The sequence below is a fragment of the Eimeria acervulina genome, genomic scaffold (assembly GCF_000499425.1).
Source record: "Eimeria acervulina Houghton genomic scaffold, Eah_scaff45, whole genome shotgun sequence".
Lineage (NCBI taxonomy): Eukaryota > Apicomplexa > Conoidasida > Eucoccidiorida > Eimeriidae > Eimeria > Eimeria acervulina.
Window position 1 is genome coordinate 63989 of NW_013549798.1, and position 21900 is coordinate 85888.

At 50.1% G+C, this 21900-nt stretch overlaps 5 protein-coding genes across 5 annotated transcripts in view; 2 read left to right on the top strand and 3 right to left on the bottom strand.

Annotated features, from left to right (window-relative positions):
• Nucleotides 1–3013: 3013 nt before the first annotated feature.
• EAH_00009180 (ran-specific GTPase-activating protein, putative) lies at nt 3014–5218 on the bottom strand (the record flags this gene model as incomplete). Its single annotated transcript, XM_013395415.1, has 4 exons — nt 3014–3252; nt 3444–3578; nt 3871–4081; nt 5111–5218. The coding sequence occupies 4 exons, from the start codon at nt 5216–5218 to the stop codon at nt 3014–3016; spliced, it is 693 nt and encodes a 230-aa protein (XP_013250869.1).
• A 1231-nt stretch (nt 5219–6449) lies between these two features.
• On the bottom strand, nt 6450–9604 carry EAH_00009190 (NAD binding domain of 6-phosphogluconate dehydrogenase, putative; the record flags this gene model as incomplete). Its single annotated transcript, XM_013395416.1, has 9 exons — nt 6450–6592; nt 6779–6906; nt 7235–7313; nt 7432–7494; nt 7698–7829; nt 8680–8813; nt 9028–9210; nt 9346–9424; nt 9565–9604. 9 exons carry the CDS (start codon nt 9602–9604, stop codon nt 6450–6452), a joined length of 981 nt encoding a protein of 326 aa, XP_013250870.1.
• Nucleotides 9605–10026: 422 nt separating this feature from the next.
• EAH_00009200 (hypothetical protein, conserved) lies at nt 10027–12117 on the top strand (the record flags this gene model as incomplete). Its single annotated transcript, XM_013395417.1, has 3 exons — nt 10027–10108; nt 10435–10809; nt 11483–12117. The coding sequence occupies 3 exons, from the start codon at nt 10027–10029 to the stop codon at nt 12115–12117; spliced, it is 1092 nt and encodes a 363-aa protein (XP_013250871.1).
• A 1388-nt stretch (nt 12118–13505) lies between these two features.
• EAH_00009210 (hypothetical protein, conserved) lies at nt 13506–15377 on the bottom strand (the record flags this gene model as incomplete). The annotated part of the gene is made up of 5 exons (XM_013395418.1): nt 13506–13578; nt 14107–14309; nt 14402–14607; nt 14826–15039; nt 15321–15377. The coding sequence occupies 5 exons, from the start codon at nt 15375–15377 to the stop codon at nt 13506–13508; spliced, it is 753 nt and encodes a 250-aa protein (XP_013250872.1).
• Nucleotides 15378–16433: 1056 nt separating this feature from the next.
• Nucleotides 16434–21900, top strand: part of EAH_00009220 (hypothetical protein, conserved) — a gene marked incomplete at both ends in the record, with an annotated part of 6085 nt that continues 618 nt past the window's right edge. Inside the window, 2 exons of the mRNA XM_013395419.1 lie at nt 16434–20776; nt 21114–21832. Coding sequence (XP_013250873.1) covers nt 16434–20776; nt 21114–21832 — 5062 coding nt within the window. The remainder of the gene's footprint in view (nt 20777–21113; nt 21833–21900) is intronic.

Genomic DNA, 21900 nt, shown 5'->3' on the forward strand with positions numbered 1-21900 from the left:
ATATATATATATATATATATATATAGTGGAAACACTCAAAGAGGCAGACTCAAGGGTCTCCGCCTCAAATCTTCTCAGCAACTGCCCAGCCAACTCCCGGGCAACTTATGTAGATCTCGTGCCAAGCGTTTCGCTTGCATATAATGCATCATATAGCTTGGCGTATTGACTGCTCCACCCGAAGTAGCATCGTCAACTGAAACTTTTACTTCTTACAATTATGAGCAATGGTCATTCATTACTAGTGCGGAACCTATGGAAGCCCTTCTGGGCTTAACTGCTGTGTCACCCCCTGCTCTTATTGGTTGGGCCTGAAGATGCGTTGGTGAATGACACGCTCGAGAGTAACTAATTGCAGGACGACCTCAGCAGCCTTGGATCTGTCTATGCGTTCCGGTGGCATATAGTGAAGGGGCATCGCTTAAGCAGTAACAGCCTATACAGAGAAATCAAGGGAAAATTAAAGGACTGTAGGGGAAATTTCCTTGCAATTTCTCCTGTCTTCTAGGCTTAACGGAAGTGAAGGCGGTGCGTGAGGCTGGAAGATGTCCAACTGCACCAAATCAATGCATGATAGAAGATGAAATACACTATAGAGCGATAGGACCTCACACAAAGAGCCTCAACTCCCAAGTTAGAACTAAACTTGTGAAGAAGGGGGAACGTTTCGAAGGTTTTGCATAGAGGGAGGAGGACGTCTTCATCGACCTAACAGGAATGAAATGAACATTGGCAAGTGCTGCATTGAGAAAAGCTAGCTACTCTGGCGCACATCTCAGCAATAAAATACAAGGAATCACCGCCGTGGTTTTTAGCGATGATCAACCGCCCTTTAATGGAATGAAGCAACGATAATTGCTTCCCACAAGTGTTGTTAAAGGCTGACTGCCTTAGCCCTCGAAGCCAGGGCTGGCGATTTCCCAAAAGCAAAATAGGAATTTCAAAGGGCACTGAAGGTTAAGAAGGAAACCTGAGATTTCGGTGCTCAAGAGGGGAAGAAGCTTATATAGTGCATTTGCAACTGGAGCCTCAGCCGAGACGGGGTTCACAAGGAGGACGCATCAAAAACTTCCGAAATCCAAGCCTTCTTTAGAAAGTAGCAGTTAAGTTTTTGTTTTAATTTAACAACGAGCGAGATTTACTCCTTTTGGGCTGTGTTAAGAGGCAGCGTCACGCAGTGCAACACCTGTTCGCTACCACCTACGCCGGCTACTCAGAGGATACTGTGCAAAACTCGTCTATTCATGCTTCCTCCCCACTAAGCAAAGATTCTTCTAAATCCCCCCAATTTATCCAGGAAAAAATGATTTTTTCAGCTTCAGTTGTCGTGTAACTGCTCCTGTTGGCTCATAGCAAACGGAAGACCTTCGGCGTGCACCCCTTGAACTTGCCCGGATCGCACGGAGAAACTTAGGAGGTTCAAGTGCTATGTCGACAATTTTAATCACAATACCACCATTTGAGTTGCAATTGATTTTTATTTTCAAGTTTATAGGCCTTCTTATTGACACTTTGTTGCTCCGCACCAATCAAAATGCGGGTCCTGCTAGCACCATATGCGCCTTAGAGAATCTCACTCTAAGTAACCCGGCTGCAAAGGTGCACCTCATGAATATCTCTCTGAATGTCAGCCTTCCCTGCAAAGGAAGGAAAAGAGAGACAAGGGGAAAATTAAAGGGAAATGTTAATATCCCCTATACATAACCTCGAGAGCCTGCTTAGTGCACTACTGTCTGGTTTTGCCGCTAGTACAAGGCATCTCACATGAGAAGGCGTTAGAAAATATGAATTTTCGCTTGAACTCAATGCATGCATCAACTAGCAACCAAAGACAGTTCTCGTCGCCCTCAATATGCATTATGAAAAGGCAAAGAGATGTCTTGGAGAGCAGGCGGCACCCAAACAACGAGCACGAGAAACATAACGAATGAATAATCTAAGAAATTGGAATACTCCGAGAGAACTGATTTCTTTAAAAGTGTGGATCTACACGCTAGAAAAGGGTACACGCATTTGCTGGGACAAGAAAGCAGACAAACACCACTCGTATTTCTCTATGCACAGAGAGCCCAAGATATGACGTTCCTCAAATAATAAAGCATGACCAATATAATAATAAAACAGTTCATACTTTGGCGAAGTTTATGGTTGGGCTTAGAGCCGTTTGTATTGAATATGCTTAGAATAATAATCTTAAATACAGGGACGAAAGAGTGTTTTGCCTCCTTGCTATCAGCAAACTCAGCTTGGATCTGCTGGGCTGCCACGTAAGTCAGAAAGCGGTACAGCTTAAGTGTCCCTATATATATATATATATATATTATAGATATATTTGTGCTTCACATAATTATGTGAAATACTCGACATACTTGAAATTCTTACTGCATGTTGTAATGTCTCTATTAAATGAAAAACTAATAGAGTATAGTGCGCAGTATAACTGGTGTACGTCTCTCGTCTTTGCAAATGAATAAAATTTGAAGGTAGTGACAACTATATGGGTGCTTAAGCTGAAGGAAACAGCTGCGAACTTAAGAGAATGCTACATGGTGGATGCAGTGAAGAGTGAAAGAGATCGTGTGTTTGTTTTGAAGTATCATTTCTAGCAAATGGCGGTTCATAGATATTGCACAACAGAACAACACAACTGACGAGGAAGCCTAACAACAACAGACAGCCCCACCTCGGGCTTCTGCCGTCGCTACCCCCTGTCAGTTTCCTCCTGCAAACCCCAAGCCCCCTTCTGTCCCTCAGAAGAACCCCATTTAGTACTTCTCCCGTTTTTACTTCTTAGGGTCAATCACAGCGCATGCTGTGAACAGAGAGAGACGAGAAGAAGCCTTTCAACCCTCCCTCCGCGGAGTTCTCTATTAATCGGTACAGTAGTACTACGACGAGTGCATCCATATGGATAATATATAATATATATTATATACATAGATGCTTGGTTACTTCACATAATGTAATCAGCACACCAAATGTGCAAAAAGTAGTCAGATGGGCTGCCGTGAACTCAGGCCTTTTCCGTCTGTTTGGATTCCTTCTCAGCTGTTTCTGCCTTAGTGGCTTCCGTTGTCTTGGTTGCTGTGCTGGTTTCGTCTGACTTCTTTTCCGTTTTGTCGCTGTCTTCTTTCTGTTCTTTTGTTTCAGCTTTCTCCCCCTCTTTTGCCTTGCTTCCTCCCTCCCCAATGCCAAACAATTTCGAATTGATCGCCGCCGCCTCCTCAAACTTCTCTTTAAACTCCTTGGCCTCTGCAAAAACATTTTGTACATGAGCAATTTCTACATGTGCGCGTGTTCGCAGGTGTACGTACACCTGAGCGGTAACCCGCGTGCACGTTTTGTGTTTCAGCTCTTTCGCATCTAAAATTGTAAGAGATATGCGGCATTGTTGTTCGTTTTGCCTTTTAAACCGCATTCTTCTATATTAAACCTCAGCTTACGTTCAATCTGGCCGAACTTCAGTGCAAATTGTTCGTTTTTCAACTCCCCTTCCGCGAAGTCCATGACTGTCCAGACCCAAATCTTCTCTGAACTGACATTGGGAGTCAATTTGCAGTAAACGTCCGTAGCCACAACTGCAGAAAAACAACGCAAATGAACAAGACGAACACATGCACGGGCATGCAGATCCGCTGCTCCGGTACGGACACCAAACACATCAGCGAAAACAACCCGCACAGCTGCATGCCGTTTCACGCAGCTTCAACTACCAGCGGGGGCATATTACAAACAGCACTGCTGCCCGCATCATGAGTTGAGGCTACTCTGCTGCTTCAGTGAAACCTGCTGCTTTCCACATGCATGCATACATGCATGCATGCATGCATGCAGGAAGCAGCAAGCATGCATGGATGCGTGCGTGCGCACCGTAGTGGTTTGCGACGATTTTGAGTGTCTTCTCCTGTCTTAAGAGGAAGCGTATTTTCTTTGTCTCCTTGTGCTGCAGCAGCTTAGCCTCCCCCAGGCCTCTCTCTTTCCACTCGCTGCCTGCAGCCCACCTGTACAACTTGGAGCGGCACTTCCAAAAGGTATCCTCATTCTCTTCTCCTGTCTCAACCTTTACCTCATGCACCTCAACCTAAAGGCGCACGCAGAACACAGTAAGTGAGCATACAACATAAATAATCAATTTCGTTATTACGCATGCAGGCAAATGTTTCGCTGGACAAAGTACATACATTCGAACGCATCAAGCCTGTGTAGAAACGCGGAAACATACATATGCAGCATACATATAAACTATACATATATATAATATAGCACATTCATATATGCGCATCATATACTACGCATACATAAGATATATATCTTTATATATGTACATATAAACAGAATATACATATGCATATATATATATATATGCATATATATACGGTTGATACACTGATTTATGTATTATGCCCACTAACAAATCTGCATGCACGGAAAACGCTGAGGAGTTGCAATAAACAAATGAGCGCATCGTATCTAGAAATAACATATAAATCTGTTTTGCGCGTCAGGTGTACGTACACCTGAACAAAGGCTGCAACCCCTCATCTACACTAGAGATGCACTATTGCCTTATTCTACAAGCCCCTCTGCTCGTATGTACAAGAAAATGTAAATAACAATCATATTGCATTGCGCATTAAAATAAAAGCTAAAAAAACAAAGAGCAGCCACTGTAGATGCAAGACCTCAACTCCCGCTGCTGCTGCGGCAGCAAGTAGAAAACAGCAGAAATTAGAAGCAGATATCAGCAGCAGAAAAGGGGAATATATATGTATAAACGCAAACACAGGTACAGACACAAACAGATATACGGTCGCATGAATGCATGCATGCATGCATGAATGCATGCATAAATTCACATCATGTATGCATGCATTGAAGCCTTTGTACTGGCACTGACGCTGCAGCAGCACATCAACTGCATGGAGTGGGAGAGGCTAAGCGGCAGTCGCCTTCCCCTTAGGAGATGTAAACGGGTATTAGGGGGCCCCTAGATGGGGCCCCCAAGGGAGAAAGGTTGCAGACAACAGAGGGGATGAAGGGGTGGCTCTGGGCATGGGTGGGGTAATATAAAAATAAGGGTTTAGGGTTTAGGGTTTAGGGTTTAGAGTACCTCTGGGCGCGTCCAGTTTCCCTCTGTTACTTCTTGTTCAAGGTTTGCTGCGTCGTCTTCTTCGTTGTTCTGTGCTGCAGCAGCAGCGCAGGGCTCTTTGTCTGCCATCTTGCAGAGGGTGTGAGGAGGGTTTAGGGTTTAGGGTTTAGGGTTTAAGAAGAAGAAGAAAGAAATGCAAACAATGAAACGTTCGAAAACTCAAGCATAGACACCTCAACAGCCCCAATAAGAATTTTCTTCTCCCCTATACGCTGCACTCTCTCCCCTGCTGCATGCATGCATGGCAGGGGTGGCTGTGTGGGCCGCTGCATTTCAATGATATATTTCTTTCTTTAAATGCATTTGTAATTTATTAATAATAAATATATTGTTTTTATTTCATTTAGGGTTCAATTAAAAAGCCCCCATGTAAGACAGACTGCCAAACTACACCCCCGGGGTTTCCTGAGGGTTTACGGTTTAGGGTTTCGTAGGGTTTATGGTTTAGGGTTTAATATGCAGCCTTTAAAGCCCGTGATTTTTGCATAATGGTATTAAGTTTACCAGTTGTTTGTATCCCAGCAGCAGCAGCAGCAGCAAATAAATAGAATCAGCAACAGCAGCATATTAATAGCATCATTATATATTCCTTTACTCCGCTGCTCTTGTTTTTTTGTCTGTGTATTGCTGGTGCCTTCTTTCAAACGATTTATAGCAGATATATCTTTCTTATTTTAACTTTAACACCGTTAATAAACGCATGCAGAATGAGGCTGAGATGGAGGTGTGGTTTTTTGAATTTGTTTGGCTGGGTGTGCGCGTGGCAAAGAATTAAAACCACTGCTTGTGCACGCATTGAAAGATACACCTATGCATGCATATATATATATATATGTATATATCTCCATCTCTCAATCCATGCATATATATATATATGGATATATATATATATATGTATATTTGTATATAAGCAACGACAGGAAAGAGGAACAAGCAAATCTAGTTATAGACGGGAAACAAACAACAAATGCATATTACTAAGAATCCGTTGTTCTAAACCCTAAAAATGTTTATAAGTTTAGGTACCGTGCTGCATGCAGCAACAAGAAAAAAAACATTGAAGTCTGTGCTGCGGCTGCTGCTACCCTTGCAAGCAGCATGACAACAAGCAAGCTAGTGCGGCAGCAGCAAAACCTGCAGCAGCACCAAACGCTGCAGCAGCTGCAGCAAACGCTGCGGCAGCTGCAGCAGCAGCAAAAGCTGCAGTGCTAATCGAGTGGAGGAGGTGCAGCAAGACCATCAAGGGCTCAACCTGCACCTGCAGCAGCAGCTGCTGCTGCTGCTGCAGCAGCAAACCGCTTTACTGCTGCTGGCTTACGAGATCCTGAATAGATTTGTTTTGTTTGTTTATAATGCTTAAACTAGCCTTCAATGCATGCACCCCAAGGGCCCCTCCCCCCTGAGCCTCTAGCGCCTGGTACAGCTGCAGGGCCAGCCCCAAACCTAAGCCCAGCACAAACCCTAAACCCTAAACCATAAACCCTAAGCCCTGACGATAAGTAAAGCACAGCGGAAGAGGGCGAGAGGGCGTTGAGAAGCGCACAAAGGGAGGAGGGACAGAGGTGCCTAAGTGCTGCTGCAGCAAGGAAAGGACTTAGGGTTTAGGGTTTAGGGTTTAGGGTTTAGGACCTGGCAGAGACAACTTCAATCGAGCCGCTTCATTCAAAGCTAAACGCAAATCTTTCACCAAATGATGGACGAAAAACCCTGGGCGGAAGTCTCCGTCGCGGATGCGGGGCCCGTAGGTAGTCACCGACCTAAACCACAAACCCTAAACCGTAAACCCTAAACCCTACATTCTAAACGCTAAACCCTAAACCCTAAATGCGCCCAAGCCTGGACTCTATCGATATGGAGAATACTGCACATGCTGCTTGAGGAGGCTGAGCAGAAATAAATACTAACGCAGCAGACTAGCAAAACCCTAAACCCTAAACCCTAACCAGGTAAACACGCTCGTGCTGCCGTCTCACTACCAGTTCCGTTGGCATTGCACCTGCACAGCAACAACAACAGCAGCAGCAACTGCTGCTGCTGCTGCTACTGTTGCTGTTGCTGCTGCTGCTGCTGTTCAGTGGGCCTCACCAGCTGGAGGCTCCTCCCCCAGAAAGAACAGCGAGGGTTTTTTCAATGTCTAGTCCAGCGCGTTCAGCGAAGAGAAGCCCTGAAACGCAAACCCTAAACCCTAAACCCTTGCGCTTCCAGTTGCCCGATTAGGGCATAGGGTTTAGGGTTTAGGGTTTGGGGTTTAGGGTTTGAGCTATAACACACAAAACACTAACCTTCCGCCAGGCCTATGAGGTTCGTACAGAGGGTAATTTGGTTGCAGAGCTTCATCCGCTGGCCTGCACATAACAAACCCTAAACCCTAAACCCTAAACCCCGATCCCCAAACCCTAAACCCGAAAATTCTGAAGCCAATTTTGAACTCCAGGGTCGATGCACTGGGCGCGAGTCTCACCCGCTGGCCCTTAGTGCTGAAGCCGCCTAAACCCTAAACCCTAAACCCTATTCGCTAACCCTAAACCCTAAACCCTAAACCCTAAACCCTTGCCTGATCCTGCAGGTCCCGCGTGAATGATATTGGTTGCAACAGCTTTAAAAAGAGGCTGAAGGTTATTGAATGCTTCGGCGTCTCCTCCAGTCATTACTGTTAGCTTCCCTGTCTTAGCCCCCACATCTCCTGCCACACAAACCCTAAACCCTAAACCCTAAACCCTAAACCATGACGCTCGAGTTTCCTAGAGATCCCCCAGCTTGCCGTTTCCCCACAACACGAACTGGCCTATCTACGGGACATTCAGGGTTTAGGGTTTAGGGTTTAGGGTTTAGGATTTGCGTGCCTCCAGTTACGGGCGCATCTAATGCATAAACCCCCTTTGCTTTGAGGTGTATATACACCTCCTCAGCTAGCGAAGCAGAAGATGTTGTGAAGTCTACCAAATAACAGCCGGCGCTCAGTGCAGAAGATAAACCCCCAGCACCAACTAAACAAAAACGCAAGACATTAAAAATTAATAAACAATATATATATATATATATAATTATATATAAAACAAAAAGTAAATAATGCACACGAACAAATTCATAAATTAAATAAAATAAAAACATGACGCAAAACAGAGACAGAAGCAAACAACAGAAAATTAATAAAAACAAACAAACAAACAAACAAACAAACGAACAAACAAACATCAAAAAGAAACAAAAACAAAAAGTACCAGATGAGCTGCAGCTGCTGCTGTAGCTCCTGCTGTTGCAGGTGCTGCTGTAGATGCTGCTGTAGCTCCTGCTGCTGCACGTGCTCCTGTAGCTGCTGCTGTAGCTCCTGCTGCAGGTGCTGCTGTGGCTCCTGATGCAGGTGCTGCTGCAGGTGCTGCTGCACGTGCTGCTGCAGTTGCTGCTGTAGCTGGTGCTGCAGCTGCTGTTGCAGGTGCTGTTGCAGCTTCTGCTGCCTGGTGGTGAGGGTGCTGCAGCATTCATGCACCTAGAAAAAGGGTTTAGGGTTTAGGGTTTTGGGGTGTACGTACAGATAAGCTGCTGGATATCTTCTGGAGTGCCGACCATAAGACAGAGGACGTCGCAGTTTGCTGCAGCTTCTGCTGCTGATGCAGCAACAACTGCTCCTTGCTGCTGCAGCGGCAGGGCTTTGCTGATTGTGCGGCTGCAGACACAAACAAGACCCCAACAAGACCCGCCTGCTGCTGGTGCTGCTGCTGCTGCGGATGCTGGTGGTGGTAGTGTTGCTGCTGCAGATGCTGTTGCTGTTGCTGATGATGCTGCTGCTGCTCAGAGGTTGTTGTTGCTGTTGATGATGCTGCTGTTAATGATTATGCAGCTGTTGCTGCTACAGATGTTGCTGCTGCTGCTGGAAATACTGCAGTTCCTGCCGCTGTTGCTGCTGCTGCAGGCACTGCTGCTGTTGCTGCTGCTGCAAGGTTGTTGCTGCGGTTGGTGATGCCGCAGGGTCTGCTGCTGCCGCTGCTGCAGCTGCTGGTTCTGTGCTGCTGCGCCAATGAAGACAGTGAAGGTGTTCTAGGCCTGCAGCTGCCGGGAAGTTGCTGCAACAAATGCAGCAACAGCAACAGCAACAGCAGCAGCAGCAGCAGCAGCCCCGAGAGCAACACAAGCAGCAGCGACGGCAGCTGCAGCTGCAGCAGCAGCAGCAGCAGAAACAACAGCAGCAAGCTACTTACTTGTAAACAGTCAGATGAAACCCCTTCTTTAAAATATTTTCACACATCGATCGGCCCATTACACCCGTGCCGATCCACCCTGAACCCACAAGCCCTAAACCCTAAACCCTAAACCCTAAACCCTCATGTCTTGAGATGTAGGGTAGCGGAGGGAGTTTGTAAGTCTTGAGGTGTACGTACACCTCAGATGAGGCAACAAAGATGGAGAGAGAAACCCACCGATCCTCGTCTTCCCTGGGACAGCTTCGATGCAAGTCATTGTGCTGCTGCTGCTGCTGCTGCTGCTGCAAGTACACAAGAGTTTGTTTATCTCTTGCTTCAAATACACTTAAAACAATTCGTATATTAGAGTAAAAAGATGAAAAAAATAACAAATTCATCCGCAGCGATATGCTGTTGCTGCTACTGCTGCTGCTGCTGCCGCTGCTGCAGAGGGCTGCCAATAGAGCAGCAGCAGCAGCTGCTGCTGTTGCTGCTGCTGCTGCTTCTGGGGCAGCAGCAGCAAGCATGCGTCTTCGCACTAAATTTTCAACATTTTTTCTAATTTTTGACTCCTTCCTTTTCATTGAGGGTCTTAATTGCAATAACAGCAGCAGCAGCAGCAGCAGCAGCAGCAGCAACAGCAGCAGCAGCAGCCACGATGAGCAGCTCTGGAGCGTGCAGTCACGCGAATTGACGGCAATGGCCTCAGCAGCAAAAAGGGGATTGCTGCAGCAACAAAAGTGTTGGTTGCCTTTGCTGCTGCTTCATCTCTGCATAACATGTGAGTTGCAGCAGCAGCAGCAACAAGCCCGGCCCCAGCAGCAGCAGCAGCAGCAGCAGCAGCAGCAGCACGAGTCGGTCGATGGGGACTCCTTGTCCTCTCTTGTTTGCTTTAGATGCAGTTGCTGCATGTAGAGAGTTAGCTATTCTGCTGCTGCTGCAAGTTTCATCTGTCTGTACACCCCAAAGCCAGAGCATCGACGGGCTAGCCACTTGACCGCAGCAGCAACAGCAGCAGCAGCAGCAGCAGAAGCAGCGGCAGCAGCAGTACGAGGTAGGTTTATAGAGTTTGTTATATTTATATTTGTTTGTGATTATTCTTTGCAGTTTCTTCTTCTCTTGATTTACACAAAAATAATAGAGCTGGGGGCCCCTCCTCAGGGGCCCCCCTACTACCTGAAGATCCTCTGTCTATTTCAGCTGTACATACACATCAAATAGTAGAGAAGCAGCAAATATTGTCTGTTGAAGAGCTCCTAGAAACAGCAGCAAAGGAGCACTGGCAGCCAACGGATGCGCTGCAACAAAGGGGGGCCTCACTGGGGGCCCTAGCTAAGCTGAAGCAGCAGCAGCAGCAGCAGCAGCAGTTCGTAGACGCAGCAAGTAAAGCAAGACATGCATTTCAAGTTTGTCAGGAAGATCAAACCAGCGAAATATGCACAAAGGCGAGGGAAGAAGCAAAGGAAGCGGCTGCTGCAGTTCGTAAGCAACAACAACAGCAGCAGCACCAGCTGTGGCTGTGGCTGCTGCTGCTGCTGCTGCTGCATCAGCAGGAACTTCTGTTGCACAAGCAGATGCAGCAGCGGCGGCATAAGCACAAATATATATATATATATATATATGCATGTATATATGCAAATCAATAAATATAGACATTTATGTACATATATATTCATACATATGCATATAAATAAATATATATACATATATATACACGCGTATATATATACATACATATATTTATTTATTTTATTTATAATTATCAGTTTATGCATCTATTTATGTAAATACACATACCAAATATTACACAGAGATTATCTCTAAACAGAGAAGTACATACACATGTATACATATATATATATATATATATATATATATGCATATATATATATATATATTATATATATACATATTATATATATGTAGTATATATATAGTATAAATAATATAATATATATATTTATGTGTGCGTTGATGATGTATTATTTGTTTTACTGTTTGCTTGCTGCGTTTTATTATTTTTGTTTATTTTGTTTTATTATTTTCTTCTATGCTTTTATCTCTTTTTCTTGCTGTACTTTTTAATTATATTACTTTATTTTATTATTTATTTATTTAATTTAATTAATTTAATTTATTTTTCTGTTTTGTTTAGGGGGCCCCTCCATTGGGAAGTTTAAGCGGCCTCAGACTGAAGAAAAACAAAAAGAAGAAAAAGCACAAAAAATCAAAGAAGATGAAAAAGATGAAGACAAACAAACAAAGAAACATAACCCAGACATATCCTCATCTGAAGCAACCCCCAGCAGCAGCAGCAGCAGCAGCAGCGGCAACAGCAGCGGCAGCAACGGCAGCAGCAGCAGTCCAATTGACGACGGCATTGCGATTGACAGCACCGACAGCAGCAGCAGCAGCAGCAGCAGCAGTTTGACGAAGGAAGGCAAGGAAGAAGAGGAGGATATGGTGGAGAATAAAGCATCAGAGACCTCAGCATCATCACCAGCAGCAGAAGCAGCAAAAGAAGCAGAAGCAGGAGCAGCAGCAGAAGCAGCAGAAGCAGCAGATTCATCTATGCTGCAGCTGAGGGGTGTTATTGGTAGTATCTGGGACACTTTGTTTGGCGGTGCAGGCACAGGCAATGCTGAAAACTTCGAAGGAGGCAATCAGGGGTCTTACTTTAATTTCATGTATCCTTCAGATAATGATTATCCTTGGGCTTGTGTATGCGATGAGGGACAGTATCAGCAGTGGCTTAATAAAGAGGTAATTTCAGGTGTATACGCAGCTTAAAACATCAGAAACGATACACTTTTCATGCACTTTATAAAAATAAAGAGGTAATTTCAGGTGTGTATAGGCAGCTAATATCATCAAAAAATATACATTTTTAGTCATTCGCATGCAATATACAGGAGTGAAGAGGTAATTTCAGGTGTATAGGCATCTAAAAGCATCAAAAAAAAAGATAGGCGTCTAGTCGTTTGCATGCACTATATAATAATAAAGATGTAATTTGAGGTGTATAGGCAGCTAAGATCATTAAAAAGGAAGCTTTTTAATATTCATGTATTTGCATTTACCTATTAATAGGAAGTGCATATAAGCATTGATATTATTGATATACATTAATTCTGCTCTCTTTCTTCTTCAGGTTTCTTACGTCTCTTGTCGAAACCAAGTAGATTTATCATCGCAAAATGTTGTGCCGATGTGCAACCCCGCTAATCACAAGATGAATGCGGCTGCAGCACCTGCTGCTGCTGCTGCTGCTGCTACTGCTGCAGCCGCTGCTGCTGCTGTCGTGTTTATCACGGTGTACGCATAAGCAGCAACAGCAATATCTAAAACGCAGCAGCGCCAACTGCGGAAGCAGCACCATTATGCTGCAGCAGCAGCAGCTGGGTCAGCCGCAGTAGCTGCTGCTGCTGCAGCAGATTCAGAGAGGCAGTCCTTGCTGCAGTTGTAGCAGCAGCAGCTCCAGCAGCAGCCGCGCCATTCCGCAGCAGCAGCCTTTGCATCTGTCTGCAGCATTAGCATTAGCAGCAGCAGCAGCAGCAGTTGCAGCTGTCTGCAGCAGCAGTTTTTTTGCATATTGGCGACTCAGGAGGGGATTGCATTTTCTGCTGATGTTTAATTGCATATAGCGCTTGCTCTTTCTCTCTCTCACCACTCTAGCTAGCTAGCTAGCTAGCTGTATGTGGCTAGCTAGCTAGCTGCATGCAGCTAGCTACCCAGGTTGGTAAGTACCTAGCTAGGAAGGTAGGTAGGCAGGTAGCTAGCTAGCTTTATGTAGCTAGCTAGTTATGTAGGCAGGTAGTTAGGTAGCTAGCTAGCTGTATGTAGCTAACTAGCTAGCTAGCTAGCTAGTAGGCAGCTAGCTGCATGCAGGTGGCTAGTTGCGTGTCGGTTGATGAGGGAGGAAACTGCATTCATAAATGTACGGCGCAAACCCCAAAGTATTAAAAGAAACAAACAAAGCAGCAGCAGCAAACAAAGCAGCAGCAGCAGCAAACAGTAGCAGCAGCAAGCAACAAAGACTCCCAAATACTCCCACGTCAGAATGCATGCGCTTGCTGCTGCAGCAGCTGCTGCTGGTGTTGCTGCTGCAGGTGTTGCTACTGCTGCTGTTGTTGCTGCTGTTGTTGCTGCTGCAGCTGTTGCTGCTGCTGTTGCTATTGCTAATGTGCGATAGTGTCCAGCAGCTTCAGAGCCTCAAAAGCCTCCTTCAGTGCTACCAGTACCTGCCGGTCCCTGCAGCAGCAGCAGCAGCAGCAGCAGCAGCACCGAAAACAAACCTCTTCAGCGTCGAACCCTAAACCCTAAACCCTGAACCCTAATGGCGCTCATGAGGGTAGATGACTGAGGGGCTAGGGTTTAAAGTCGCGGGTTTCGGGTTTGTGGGGAAGGGCTAAGGGTTCTAATCAGCAACAGCAGCAGCAGCAACGGCAGCAGCAACAGCAGCAGCAACAGCAGCAGCAACGGCAGCAGCAGCAATAGCAACGAACCCTTCCAAGGACTCTGTTTCCGGTTGCAGCAGTTTGTTGTATCTGAGGAAGCACAGGCAAGGCGCATCAACTGTATGCGGCTAGCTAGCTAGCTAGCTACCTAGCTAGCTACAAACATACAGCTAGCTACCCACACACAGATAGCTAGTCATCTAGCTAGCTAACCATCTAGCTAGCTAGCTAGCTATCTAGATAGCTACCTAACTAATTAGCTAGCTACCTAACTAATTAGCTAGCTAGCTAGCTGGCTAGCTAGCTGGCTAGCTCGACGGACCTGTGAATTCGTTGGAGGAGGAGGGCCTTCGAGTGATGCAGCAACTCTCGCCTATCCTGCGCCTCCTTCCGCTGCTGCTTGGCTTGCTGCTGCTGCTGCTGCTGCTGCTGCTGCTGCTTGGTTTGCTGCTGCTGATGCTGCTGCTCTGGCTGGCGTAAGTTGCTGATAACTTTCTTCCCCCAGTTAACCAACTCCTCCGAAGGCTGCAGCACCGAAACACTGCCTAAACCCTAAACCCTAAACCCTAAACCCTAAACCCTAGACCTTAAAACCTGAACCCAAGTATAGGTCTCACCGTGCAGCAGCTGGAGGCAGCTGTGGTTAGTGGGCTGGCATCTTGCATTTGCTGCAGCTGCTGCAGCTGCAGCTGCTGCTGCTGCTGCAGCTGCTGCTTCAGCGCTTCTGCTGCTGCTGCACCTTCCCTCTTTAGTGCTGCGCTGCATGCAGCTAATTTCTCTTCCTCTGACGCCTGAAGTCCAAAGGAGCCCCTCAGCTCAAAGGCTGCAACAGCAGCAGCAGCAGCAGCAGCAGCAGCAACGGGATAAGCAGCAGCAGCGACAGCGGCAGTTCTAAGCAGTCACGGACAGACAAGGAGGGAAAAGAAACTGAATCCAGCAGCAACAGCAACAGCAACAACAACAGAGGGAGCAGGGTAAGTCCTAGAGCAGCAGCAGCAGCAGCAACAGCAGCAGCAGGAAACAAATATAAATGGGTAGTACCTGTTGCTGGTTCTACCTTGGGCGACTTCTCGCTGCTGCTGTCATCTGTTTCATCCTCCTCCTTCTGCTGCTGCCCCTTTTGCTGCTGTTGCTGTTGCTGCTGCTGCTGCTGCTGCTGCTGCTTCTGCTGCTCGGGGCTAGAGGGAGCGAAGGTGCTGCATGCTACACACCAGTCTCCTCCCTGTCTCTGTCTCATCAGCGGCACCCGATTACACTGTACATACACCGCAAACCCCAGCACTAGCAGACCCTCACTGTATACAAACTGAGGTGTATGTACACCTCACGCTCCTACTGCTGCTGCTGCTGCTACTGATGTTAAGGCTGCTGCAAGCAGCAATCGACAGCACCGGCTGCCGCTGCGCCTTTGGAAGCCCCTTAACTGATCGAGGGTTTACGGTTTAGGGTTTGAGGCTTGGAGTCTACGGATTAGGGTTTAGGGTTTATGAATTAGGGTTTAGGGTTTATGAATTAGGGTTTAGGGTTTAGGCTCACGTAGGGGCAGTTCTCGCCCAGCATCGTCCACCCCTGGAGGAGCTTCTCAGCGAGCATTTCGCTCTCCGTCAGCTTCTTCGTAGCCCCCATTTTAGGGTTTAGGGTTTAGGGTTTAGGGTTTAGGTAGTGGGCTTGTGCTGCCCCGCTATTGAGGTAGCGATGCTGCGCTGCTGCTGCTACACTGCTGCAGGACTTCCTGCTGCTGCTGGTGCTGCTGGTGCTGTTGCTCCTCCTGATGCTGCTTCTGCTGCTGCTGCTGTTGTTGCTGTTGTTGCTGCTGCTGCTGCTGCTCGTCTAAAGAGAAGGCTCGATCGCGGTGTCTGGAGGTTTCAGCGAGTTGGTGCTGCTGCTGCAGCTGCTGCAGCAATCTTTTGCTGCTAATTAATTAAAATAAAACAAAAATTCCTCAAGACAAACAAGGAAATACTTCTTCTGCACAAACACCGGGCCCCACACTTGCACGGGCCTCCGCAGCAGCAGCAGCAGCAGCAGCAGCAGCAGCAGGTGCTGCTGCTGCTGCTGTTGCTGCTGTTGCTGCAGAAGAAAAAGAGGTGTGTGGTTTTACTGCTGCATCAGACGACGCCTAATTAATTAAAAAAGAATTATTAAGCAAATGTTTATATAATAAGCCCCTTATGCAAAGTTGGTGCTACTGCTGTTGCTGCTGTTGCTGCTGCTGCAGCTGCTGCGCGCCTTCACGTCTACGTACACTGGGCGGGGCTGCTGCAGCAGCAGCAGCAGCAGCAGCAGCAGCAGCTGTTCGTCGCTGTTAGCTGAAATAGTAAACACTTAAGCCCCTCACACTAGAAGTGTTGCTGCAGCAACGGCTGCTTGGTAGTTTTGCTGCTGCATTGCCGCGAGCAAAGAGAAACATTCAGGTGCTGCTGCTGCTGCTGCTGCTGCTGCTGGGTCCCCAAAAGACACGCCTCGGGGCCCCCCGCTGCAGCACCAGCAGCAGCAGCAGCAGCAAACAGAGTTGTACTGCCGCTGCGGCAGCAGCAGCAACTGCAGTAACAACAGCAACAACAGCAGCAGCAGCAACAACAACAGCAGCGATGCCGCCAATACAGATACTTAGCAGCAGCGGCGTTGTATAAGGCGGGCGGCTGACTGATGCTGCTGCAGCCTCTAGGAAAGGAGCAGCACAGCAGCAGCAGCAGCAATAACAACAGTAGTAACAGCAACAACAGCATGCAGGAACAGAATCAGCAGCAGCAACTGCTGCTGCTGCTGCAGCAGAACCCGCAGCACCCTGAGGCGGCCTTGCTGCAGCAAATGCATGGCTTCCCACAGCAGGGCGCACCGCCGCCGCTGCAGCCGGTGCAGCAGCAGCAGCAGCAGCAGCAGCAGCAGTTGCTGCTGCAGCAGCAGCCCTTCCTGCAGGCAGACCAGCAGCTTTTGACGGCGACCTCTCAAACTTCTAGAGGCAACGCTGGCTTCACGGAGCAGCAGCAGGAGCTGCTTCTGCTGCAGCAGCAAATGATGTGGATGCAGCAGCAGCAGCAGCTACAGCAGCAGCAGCTGCAGCAGCAGCAGCAGCAGCAACAGGATGGAGGGCCGCTTGCACATATGCCGGGAGTCTTTCATCAGCAGCAGCTGAAGGAGCAACAGCAGCAGAAGCAGTTGCTGCAGCAGCAAGAACAGCAGCAGTTGGGCTTCCACGCAGTAGCTCCCGGCTGCCAACCCTTACCGGAGGCAGCCGCAGCAGCAGCAGCAGCAGCATCAGCAGCAGTTGCTGCTGTCTCTACAGGAGCAACGGATCAAGCGCCTCTCAGCAGCAGCAGCAGCAAGCAGCAACCGCAGCGGCCCCGCAAGAGAAATGATAAGCGCCGGCAGCAGCAGCAGCGGCAGCAGCAGCAGCAGCGGCGGCAGCAGCCGCGGCAGCAGCAGCAGCACCTCGAAGGCATCGACCCCTGGGGCGCTGCACCCGCGGAAGAAGTACCAGGGGCTTCCACTGCTGCTGCTGCTGCTGCACCAGTGCAGCAGCAACAGCAGCAACAGCAGCAGCAACAGCAGCAGCAGCAGCAGCAGCAGCAGGAAGGACAGTGGTCTAATCCTACCAGCAGCCAGCTCCCGCAGGCTGCTGCAGACAGTGAATCTCCTAGTGCGGCAAGGCGTTTGCAGCAGCAGCAGCAGCAGCAGCAGCAGCGTGTGATAAGCCGAGAGGATACTGGCAGCGACTGCTGCAGCAGCAGCAGCGGCAGCAGCCTGCGGCTTCGTCGTTCTTCGCGTCAGCCTGTGCCTTCTGCACGCTTTGCTGCAGAGGGGCCCCCTGCAGCAACAGCAGCAGCAGCAGCTGCTGCTGCTGCTGACGGTGAAGACTGGGTTGGCCTCTCAGATGCAGCAGCAGCAGCAGCAGAAGATGCAGCAGCAACGCTGCTACCCCAGAACATTTATACGGCGGGATTTGATCCCCCATTGGAAGCAGTTGCTGCTGCTGCTGCTGCTGCTGCTCCAAGTGTAACAACTGCTGCTGCTGCAGCAAGGGGTCGCACGGCCTCGGGAAAGGTAGCAACTCGCAGCAGCAGCAGCAGCAGCATGAAGGATACTGAGGCTCAGCACATACCGTGGCAGCCGCCCAGTGATGGGGAGCATTCTGCTGCTGCTGCTGCTGCTGCATTTGCTGCTGCAGTTCGGGAGGCGTCTACTCCTTGCACGAGCAGCAGCCATCCGTCGCTGCAGCACACGCCGCTGCAGCGGCTGCTGTTGCGAGTGAAGCAGCAGCCAGATGCTGCTGCTACAGCTGCTGCTGCTGTTGCTGCAGCGGGTGCCGATAGCACAGCAGCAGCAGAACTTGCTGCAGCAACAACAGCAGCTCAGCACCAACTGCAGCGGCTGCTTGAGCTCAGGTGTACGTACACCTCAGCACTGTGGACTCATCAGAGCCTCCGTCTCTGCGCGGGTATGAATATAGGGGGAGGCCCTGCTGCTTCAGCAGCAGCAGCTGCTGCTGCAGCTGCTGCAGCAGCAGCAACAGCTGAAAAACAAGCGGCAGGAGGGCGATCCCCCAGGAGCAGCAGCACCAGCAACCTCAACCAGAAGCAGCAGCAGCAGCAGCAGCAGCAGGAGGAGGAGGTCTGGAGTGGGGGATTGAAGCCTTATGCGCTGCCGCTGCTGCTGCAAGAAAGAAGTCGGCAGCTGCTGCTGCTGCAGCAGCAAACAACAGCAGGAGCCGTGCCTCCTCTGAATAATAATAAACAAGACACAGTACTGCTGCAAAAGCAGCAGCAGCAACTCGCGCAGCAGCAGCAGCTCAAGCAGCAGCTCAAGCAGCAGCAGCAGCTGGAGCAGCAGTTAAAGCAGCAGCAGCAACAGCAACAGCAGCAGCAGCAAGAGATCCTGTTCCAGCAGGTGCCTGTTGAGCCCCTCACGCATCCGGAAGCCGCTGCTGCTGCTGCTGCTGCTGAGGAGCCGCAGCAGCAACAGCCTGAACCCCCCTTGGATACGGTGCAGCAGCCGCAGCAGCACATTCAGTTGCAGCAGCAGCAGCTACATCTAGCGCAGCTTGTCGATGCTGCTGCAGCAGAGGGCCCCAGCCAGCGCTGCGCACAAAGGCTGCGTTGCGGCAGCGAGGAAACAGAACAGCAGCAGCAACAGCAGCAGCAGCTGCTGCTGCAGCACCGCAGTGATGAGTCAGCTGTACAACAGGCCCTTCAAATACACCAAGACAAGCAGCAGCAGCAGCAGCAGACACCAAATGGATACTTGCAGCAGCAGCAGCAGCACGTACAACCGCACGAAAAGGCTCCCGTGGCTGAGGGGAAGCAGCAGCAGCAACAGCAGCAGCAGCAGCAGCAAGCGCACAACGCTGCACAGGCCCACTGGGCAGCAGCGACTTCACGGCCGCCTGAGCAGCAGCAGCATTTAGAGCAGAGGCAGCAGCAGCTGCAGCAACAGCTGCAACAGCAGCTGCAGCAGCAACTGCAACAACAACTACAACAGCAGCTGCAGCAACAACTGCAGCAGCAGCTGCAGCTGAGGCAACAGCAACAGCTGCAGCAACTGCAGCAACAGCACTTGCAGCAGCTGCAGCAGCAGCAGCACGAAGAGGAAAAGCCAGAGCCTGACGGACAGGGTGCATCACCTGCTGCTGCTGCGCAGCAGCAGCAGCAGCTATCGCAACAACAATCGCAGCAGCACTCGCAGCAGCAATCGCAGCAGCAGCAGCAGCGGGATGAGGAAGCGCCGGAAAGGTGTGCTGCAGCAGTTGTGTCTCCTGGAGTTCTGGGGGACAGTCAGCAGCAAGAGCAGCAGCAGCAATCGCAGCATCAGCAGTCGCAGCAGCAGCAGCAACAGCAGCAGCAGCAACAGCAACAGCAGCATGAGCAGCAGGGCCAGCCGGAGCCCCAGGCCTCTACACACGCCGCTGCTTCGCGTAGCTCTCCTCAAGCATCAGAGCAGCAGCAGCAGCAACAGCAGCAGCAGCAGGAACATCAGCAGCAGCAGGAACATCAGCAGCAGCAGCAGCAGCATGCTGCTGCTGCTGCTGCTGCTACCCTCTATGCTTCACCCTCCTTTTGTGGTTATGCTTCTTACAGCGACGAGCAGCAGATGTTTCTTATGCAGAATGCTACTCCTGATCCGCAGCAGCAGCTGCTGCTGCAGCATCTGCTGTCGCAGCAGCAGCAGCAAGCTCTTGACCCGCAGCAGCAGCTGCTGTTGCAGCACCTGCTGTCCCAGCAGCAGCAGCAGCAACTCCTGGAGCACCAGCCCCACCACCACCAACGACTCGGAGCCGCAGGCCTGCAGCAGCAAATTGTGCAGCAGCACTTCGCGCTTCAGCAGCAACAGCAGCAGCAGCAGCAGCAGCAGCAACAGCAGCATCAGCTGCTGCAGCAGCAGAAGCAGCTGGCCCTCCAGCAACAACAGCAACACGCGCAGCTGTTGCAGCAGCAGCAAACAGCAACACCAGGAAGCGCGTCTGATGGGCAACAGCAGCAGCAGCGGGGACAGCAGCAGCAGCAACAACAACAGCAGCAGCAACAGCAGGCAGCAGCTGCTCTACGCTTCGCTTCTGGTGTCTCGCCTCAAGCAACAGCAGCTGCTACTGCAACAACAGCAGCAGCTGCAGCAACGCCGGCAGCAACACCACCAGAAGCACCCTCACCAGCAGTAGCAGCAGCTGCAACGCCAGCAGCGGCAGCAGCACCCGTAGCAGCAGCAGCAGCAGCAGGAAACAAGCGGGAGCTGCAGCAGAAGGGTATCGCTGACGGCAGCAGCAGCAGCAGCCCAAGGAGGCCTGTAAAGGCTGCTCGGCGGCGACAGCAGCAGGAGGCAGCAGCATCTGGGGACGCTGCTGCTGCTGCAGCAGCAGCAGCAGCAGCAGAAGCTAGAGAGCAGCAAGCAGCTGCAGCACAAGAGCTGAGGGCCCCAGGGATTTATTTTAATTCGAGCGACGGCACGTGGAATGTACAGTGGAAGACTGCTGACAACAAACGCAGACGCAAGGCATTCAGGTTTGCTGCTGCTGCTGCTGTTGCTGCTGCTGCTGTTGTTGCTAGTGTTGCTGCTGTTGTTGCTGCTGCAGCTGTTGTTGCTGCTGGTGCTGCTTTTGCTGCTGCTGGCGTTGCTGCTGTTGCTTCTGCTAGTTTTGCTGCTGGTTTTTCTGTTGTTGCTACTTCTGTTGCTGCTGCTGCGGTAGCTTGTGTTGCTGCGTTCTCGATATGGCTGTTGCTGCTGCAGCTGCTGCCGTTGCTGTCTCTTCCCATGGTGCGTCATTTATGAGATTGCATGCATCGTTAATAATTCCTTGTGTTGCTGCTGTTGCTGCTGCTGCTGTTGCTGCTGCTGCAGCTGCGCGAGGCACGGGATGGTAGCAGCTCGCCAACTGGCTCTGGAGTTTAGAGAAACCCTTAACCCTTCTCAATATGAACAGGAGAAGCGGCAGCAGCAGCAGCTGAAGCAGCAGCAGCAGCAGCAGAAGCAGCAGCAGAAGCAGCAGCAGAAGCAGCAGCAACACAAAACACCCGCTAAAGCAGCAGCAACGCTGCAAGCGGTTGCGCGCGGAGCTGCAGCTGAGAAAGAGCAGCACCTGCTGCAGCAGCAACTTTGGCATCACCAGCAGCAGCAGCAGCAGCAGCAGCAGCTGATATTATCTCCGTTGCAGCAGCAGCAGCAGCTGTGGCAGCAGCAACAACAGCAGCTGGTCATGGGCGCTCAGCAGCAGCAGCAACAGCAGCAGCAGCAGCAGCAGCCGTTGCTGCTGCAGCAGGCTTCCTTGTGGGGCCTCAACCAGCAGCAGCAGGGCCTTGGCATACAAATGACAGATGCGGCGTATTCGGGTGTCGCAGCAGCAACAGCAGCAGCAGCAACAGCAACAGCAGCAGCAGCAGCAGCAAGCGACCCAGCAGTAGCAGCAGCTGCGGCTGCTGCTGCAGGATGGCGCGTGCCGGCGGCTGCGAGCCGGGACAGCAGCAGCAGCAGCAGCAGTAGTAGTAGTAGTAGTAATAGTAGTAGTAGTAGCAGCAGCAGCAACACTGCTGACAGCAGTACTCCGTGGGAATCCAGCAGCGGTTTGCCTGCATCAACAGCAGCAGCAGCAGCAAATGCTGCTGCTGCTGCTGCTGCTGCTGCTGCTGAC